Source organism: Oncorhynchus gorbuscha, linkage group LG24, assembly GCF_021184085.1.
Source record: "Oncorhynchus gorbuscha isolate QuinsamMale2020 ecotype Even-year linkage group LG24, OgorEven_v1.0, whole genome shotgun sequence".
Classification (NCBI taxonomy): Eukaryota; Metazoa; Chordata; class Actinopteri; order Salmoniformes; family Salmonidae; genus Oncorhynchus; species Oncorhynchus gorbuscha.
This window is the reverse complement of record NC_060196.1, coordinates 9,838,006-9,844,860: the sequence shown is the minus strand read 5'-3', so window position 1 is coordinate 9,844,860 and position 6,855 is coordinate 9,838,006. Positions and strand designations below refer to the sequence as shown.

At 45.1% G+C, this 6,855-nt stretch overlaps 1 protein-coding gene across 1 annotated transcript in view; it reads right to left on the bottom strand.

The window, feature by feature from the left end:
- Positions 1–427: 427 nt before the first annotated feature.
- Positions 428–6,855, bottom strand: part of LOC124012544 (protein WWC2-like) — a 51,387-nt gene continuing 44,959 nt past the window's right edge. The window contains exons 19-24 of the mRNA XM_046326290.1: positions 6,489–6,735; positions 6,138–6,305; positions 3,774–3,866; positions 2,939–3,190; positions 2,235–2,362; positions 428–1,788 (exon numbers count right to left, since the gene is read on the bottom strand). Of these exons, the coding sequence (XP_046182246.1) occupies positions 1,722–1,788; positions 2,235–2,362; positions 2,939–3,190; positions 3,774–3,866; positions 6,138–6,305; positions 6,489–6,735 (955 nt within the window). The 3' untranslated portion in view covers positions 428–1,721. The remainder of the gene's footprint in view (positions 1,789–2,234; positions 2,363–2,938; positions 3,191–3,773; positions 3,867–6,137; positions 6,306–6,488; positions 6,736–6,855) is intronic.

The following is a 6,855-nucleotide window of genomic DNA, read 5'->3' as shown; positions in this document are numbered from 1 at the left end:
CTGCTTTTGACCAGGGCCCATAGGGCTCTGTGCTTTTGACCAGGGCCCATAGGGCTCTGTGCTTTTGACCAGGGCCCATAGGGCTCTGTGCTTTTGACCAGAGCCCATAGGGCTCTGTGCTTTTGACCAGGGCCCATAAGGCTCTATGCTTTTGACCAGGGCCCATAGGGCTCTGTGCTTTTGACCAGGGCCCATAGGGTCTGTGCTTTTGACCCCTGTACTTTTGACCAGGGCTCATAGGGCCCATAAGGCTCTGTGCTTTTGACCAGGGCCCATAAGGCTCTGTGCTTTTGACCAGGGCCCATAGGGCTCTGTGCTTTTGACCCCTGTACTTTTGACCAGGGCTCATAGGGCCCATAAGGCTCTGTGCTTTTGACCAGGGCCCATAAGGCTCTGTGCTTTTGACCAGGGCCCATAGGGCTCTGTGCTTTTGACCAGGGCCCATAGGGCTCTGTGCTTTTGACCAGGGCCCATATGGCTCTGTGCTTTTGACCAAGGCGCATAGGGCTCTGGTCAAAAGTAGTGGACTACATAGAGAATAGGGTGCTATTTCGGACCCCTTAAAAACACTGGAAGGCTGGAAATTACATGAATTGGTTCCAGTATGTTTCCTGCATGGTCTTTTCTCTAGTCCAGAGAACCAATCTGTAACAAAAGGCATTAACACAGAGGTTTTATGTTCATCCTTTGAATAAATACTTCAACAGTTGGGAAACAGGTGGGAAAGGAAAACCAATCTCACAAATGAAGTTGCAGAGTGAACTACAAAATAGCCTGGTCCCAGATCAGTTTGTGCAAAAACATATCCTGGACCAGGCTAGTAACTGACAAAACATTTAACTATAAAATTGAGACGAGAGCCCAGTGAACGCAGTAATAATTAGCGTTGCGGCGGGTCGGTGTAAAAAGCATGAAGCCACAGAACAGTATCAGTGCAGTATCTCAGACATAGATAGAAGTGGAAAAGCAGTTACATTACATTCACAAGGTTTATGTTTGTTTTGTTCTGAATGAGAGAGAAAAATTAGCAGAGCACCAGCTTTGGACAGAGGACATTATATATGATATACTGTAGTAGGTCGCCTTCTCTCTCTCACATACGCACACTTAGCTAACACTGATGCCCAATACCAAATCAACCCCTAGCCCCTACCCACTATACACCTCTGGAGATCAGAGAGGATTGGATACATGGATGAAATACAGTGAACATTCCATCTAGACTAGCAGAAGGCAAAGTGGCGTTATTACCATATAACTTACACCTATCCAATCCTGTTAGATCTCCATAAGTGCATAGGGCGTAGGGGATCGGGGTTGATTTGGGACTGGGAGTGAGACTCACTCAATCTACCCCGCACCCTGCCCCGTGGTGCAGTTCCACCACAGGACACCAGAGGGCGACAAACACACACACACACTCTCTCCTCCACCCCACACACACATCACTCTCCAACACACCTTATAAAACTGTACAGAAAAATCACGAGCAGAATACAAGTACCAAAACACCTCTATTTTGGGTTTTCTCCTGATATAAGAAAGCCATTATTTAGTTTTTTTGTTTGTTTTTTTACAAGATAGTATTCAATTACAACTTATTATACAAATGCATAAACTATAGTGTACAAACTATTCGATTGGTTTCATTCAAAGAAACTACACTATTAAAATACTCTGCTATAAAAGTTGGAAAAATACTTCATTGTGTCACTATGTAATCATACATCATCAGCCGGTAGGGATGGTATATTGATCTTAGCTCGTGTGAAATAGGCCATCTTCTCCCTGCAAAGAGAGAAGAAATGGCTATCAATCAAGCAAATGTATTTATAAAACCCTTTTTACACCAGCAGTTGTTCACATAGTGCTTTTACAGTAACCTGACCATCAAGGCCTATCAGGATGGAGCATAACAAGTTCAGAGACTATAGCCTGTTTATACCTGGTTCTAACATGATCTTGTTCACATTCTGATTGTGCCCATATTTTTTGACATGTGTAAATGATTAAAATACGTATTGTGTTCTGATTGTGATCAGATCTTCTAAGTGTAAACAGACAAGATCAGGACAAGATCAGGACGCATGTTAGCGGCAGGTATAAACAGGGCTTACATGACCAGTAGGGTCAGTTATCCAAGATGGCGAGACAAGATACAAACAGTTCAAACCCTATGGTCAAATAGTTGTCCATAAAGGAATAAGGGCTGGACGAAGGAATGTCTGTCTCACCTGAAAGACTGGACCTGCAGGGGGACCTTCTGGCTCTGCTCTCTCAGCCGACACACGTCTTTGGAGGCCCTCCTCATCAGCTTCTCAGCCCGCTGCTCCTGACGCTGTTGCTCCTTAGACTGCTCCGCCTGGGACGGAGGGAGACAGAGAAAGTGTTCATTGAATGAGAGAGACTGATAGATTGGAGAGAGAATTTCATAAAAGTGAGAGCAAGAAAGCATTTTACTTCAGTTGCTCTGAAATGCAGGATACAGTGTTTTCCAACTGATGTGGATTCTGCAAACTAATGGTTTCATTCTTTATGCCAAATCTTACTATTCACGTTGCGACCTGGGCAACGTTTTATTTATTTTAAAAGGGTCACTTCAGGTGAAAGCGAACAGCACCAGATTATACAGCCATTAAGTATCTTCAGTGCCTAATCAAGCTTGAGAGAACCTGGGGCCAGAGACCTGGCATTGACCGCCGTTAGCTGCTATTAGTGAGAGTGGCTGATGGCATCATGGCATGGTAGAGTGCCTGGACGGGCATAAGGGGGTAGAGGGTATCCTTACACAAGCCACCAGATCCTGAGTGCCATTCAAACCATTCCAAAACATGGTGATGTCGAATGGCGTTGGCCTAGTCCTTCTATCACAGCTGGACATTAGCAGTGTTTATGCATGTGCATACTGTATCTATCATATGTCTATCCAGCCACGTGCCTGTCTCTCGGCCTGCTCCAGCAGCCTGTGAAACCGGTGGTCGTGCAGCACGGACTCGGGCAGCTCCGTCTCTCCCCGGGCCTTCAAGGCCTCCAGGTGGGCCCTCAGGTCCCTCAGGGCCTGGAGCTCGTCGTTCAGACGGCTCTGACGCGTTCGCGAAGCCTGGAGGGCCAGCTCCAAGTCCAGGGAGGTCCGGGTGTTTGTCTCCCCGGCTCCGCCACGCTTCCGCACCACCACCGGCTGGCACAGGGTCTGAGGGAGGAGAGAGAATGAAAGAGCAATGCCTAAATAGTTAGTTCCTTATACTACATATTTTATTTTTATAATATGTTTATTATTTTCCAATAAAAAAAAGAAGACAAAGATACATTGACATTCAGTGTACGGTTCTGTTGACTGGAATGGCATATTTAGAGGACATAACAAAACTTAACTCATATATCCCAGAAAATGTAAATGCTGTTAAGAAGACAGCATATAGAAATTACAATCAGTCTAGCTAAACCCAAAATAAACATGGAGTGGAGTACAGCGCAGGGTAGCAGCAGTTCATCAGCCCAGTTATGAAGCGGGACTAGACCATTTTATCCAGTATCGGCTGCCATATTTTGTAAAACATTGGACTTCTATTGGAGGTATTGTATGGAATATATTGCACATTGTTGAAGAACATTCTCAACATTGCTCTTCAGATTATGATGAGTTTCATGGTATTTATTGCAAAGATCTGTGCTCTTTTGCCTGATGAAAATGGCCCCCTTTATTGACCAAATCACCACCATGAAGTTAACTGAAACCGAGTGCAAGATAAAGAGAGGACACATGTTAAACTCACCCTCTTAACCCGTAGGCTGCGTCTCTCCGAGGTGTTCCGGACAAACGGGCACTTCTTGGATAATGTGGAGCTGTCGCTATCGCTCCGGTTCAACTGTAAGAAGAAGGAGAGATGGAGAGAGTGGGAAGAGAGAGGGAAGAGTAGAGAACAGAAACATCCACTGTTGTTAGTCTGGGAAAGCTCTGTGGTAGTTTGGTCTTTGGTCTGGGATTGGGGTGTGTGAGGGTGTGTGTGTTTCTGTATCTAAAAAATGACACCTCTACCCATTGGTTCCAACTGGGGTTTTAACTAGGTTCCAACTGGGGTTTTAACTAGGTTCCAACTGGGGTTTTAACTAGGTTCCAACTGGGGTTTTAACTAGGTTCCAACTGGGTTCCAACTGGGGTTTTAACTAGGTTCCAAATGGGGTTTTAACTAGGTTCCAACTGGGGTTTTAACTAGGTTCCAAATGGGGTTTTAACTAGGTTCCAACTGGGGTTTTAACTAGGTTCCAACTGGGGTTTTAACTAGGTTCCAACTGGGTTCCAACTGGGGTTTTAACTAGGTTCCAAATGGGGTTTTAACTAGGTTCCAACTGGGTTCCACCTGGGGTTTCAACTGGGGTTTTAACTAGGTTCCAACTGGGGTTTCAACTGGATTTCTAAGAACCGTTTCCCTCTCTGTGTGCTGTAGATGTAAATCCTGTCAGAGCAAAATTCATGCAGTACTTACACATTTCAGTGTGTGTGTGTGTGTGCATGTACAGTGAGTACCATAATTCATTGGGCAGTGACCATTGTTTTGTTATTTTGGTTCTGTTCTCTAGCACTTTGAGTTTGAAAGGATACAATGACAATGAGGGTGAAGTGCAGACCGTCAGCTTTAATTTGAGGGTATTTTCATACATATCGAATTAACCGTTTAGAAATTATAGGAGCTTTTGTACATAGTCCCTCCCCATTTTTGGGCATCAAAAAACATTGGACAGTTTAACATAAGGTAGAATAAAGTAATCATTGTTAATATTTGGTCGCATATCCTTTGCATGCTGGGTATCTACCCTGGTGATGCTCTGCCAGGCCTGTACTGCAGCCATCTTCAGTTCCTGCTTGTTTCGGGGACTTATTGCCTTCGGTCTCCTCTTCAGCATGTAAAATACATGTTCAATTGGATTCAGATCCTGTGATTGACTCGGCCAGTCAAGGATGTTCCACTTTTTGGCAACAAAAACCCCTTTGTTGCTCTAGCAGTATGTTTAGGGTCATTGTCTTGTTGCGTGATGAAGCGCCGTCCAATGAGTTGATCTGAGCAGATAAAATATTTCTGTAGACTTCAGAATTCATTGTTCTACTTCTGTCTGCAGTCACATCATCGATGAAGACAAGTGAGCCTGTTCCACTGGCAGCCATACAGGCCCAAGCCATAACACCCCCTCCACCATGTTTCACGGATGAGGTGGTATGCTTTGGATCATGGGCATGTCTTTTTTTTCTCCTCCGCACTTTCCTCTTTCCATCACTCTGGTACATGTTAATCTTTGTCTCATCTGTCCACAATACTTTTTTTCCAGAACTCTTGGGGCTCTTTTAGGTGCATTTTTAGCAAACTGTAATCTGGCCTTTCTGTTCTTCAGGCTTATCAGTGGTTTGCATCTTGTAGTGTTTCCTCTGTAGTCCTGCTGGTGTAGTCTTCTACGTATGGTAGACTTTGACACATCTACACCTGCATCCAGGAGACTGTTTTTGATCTTTTGGGCTGTTGTCGGGGAGGGGGGGGTTTCTTCACCATAGAGAGTATTCTCCGGTCATCCACTACAGTGGTCTTCCTCAGTCTACCGGGTCTTTTGACATAATTGAGTTCACCTGTTGTTTTTGTCTTGTTAATGATGAACCAAACTGTTGCCTTGGGCATGCCCAGGGTTTTTGCAATGTTGCTGATTGATTGATGTTCATTTCTGAGCCTAATGACGGCCAGCTTCATTTGCATCGACACTGCTGTCTTCCTCATGTTGTCACACCCCAACAACAACCTCCAAAGGCAATAGCAAAGTCTATAATCAATACTATTCATTAACAGCTCTCCTGCATTCACTAACGACACAAATGAATACACCTGCCTAACGACACACTTCTGTGAAGCCAATTCAACAAATACTTGTAGTACCTTAAAATGGGGAGACCATGTACAAAAGGTGCTGTCATTTCTAAACGGTTCATCCGATATGTATGAAAATACCCTCAAATTAAAGCTGACAGTCTGCACTTCACCCTCATTGTCATTGTGTTCTTTCAAACTCAAAGTGCTAGACTACAGAACCAAAATAACAAAAAAATAGTCACTGTCCAATGAATTATGGTGCTCACTGTATGTATACAACTCACTCACCCTGCAGATGTACTGGTTGCGCTCCCCAGGGGAGAAGGTTTGAGACCTCATGATCATACTGTTACGTACGAAGCCTCTCTGAGCGCTGCGTGGTCCTGGTCCCAGGCTGGGTCTGTCTTTAGGCCTCACCGCCACACCACACATCTCTGTGTTCGTCTCCGCATCCACCTGGAGAAGGTTAGAGTATATTACAGCTACAGAGATGTGGGTTCACCAAATAAGTGGACTTTTTGAAGTGTGTGTGTGTCTAGATCTAACGGCTCTGGGTTCCACATTAAACACACCTCTTTGAGGCTAGATTTCTTCATTCAGCTTGATGTGTGTGTGTGTGCCAGAGCAAACGTGGCTTACCAGCGTTGGTCCTTTATTTGCCTGAGGGCGTCTCTCTTTACATCTCCTCTCCTCCTCTTCCTTCTCCTCTTCCTCTCTGGCTGGCTCTTCTCGACACTTCTCCTCCCTCTCCTCCCCTCCGTACGCCTGCCCAGAGCCAGCAAACCTCTTCTCTGCCTTGACAGAATCCTTCCTCTCCTCCTCCCCCTCTTCTTCCTCCTCCAGTCCGAGGACCAGTTGAGGGCTGTCCTCTCCAAGCATGCTCAGCCTGTCATGAGAGGAGAGGTCAGGGGTCAGCCATATTGTTACATGCAGTACAACCTGCCTGGCTTGGTATATTTGAGTCAAATGTTGATGTAGCCATGTTGTACGTCTTGAAAGTAAGACG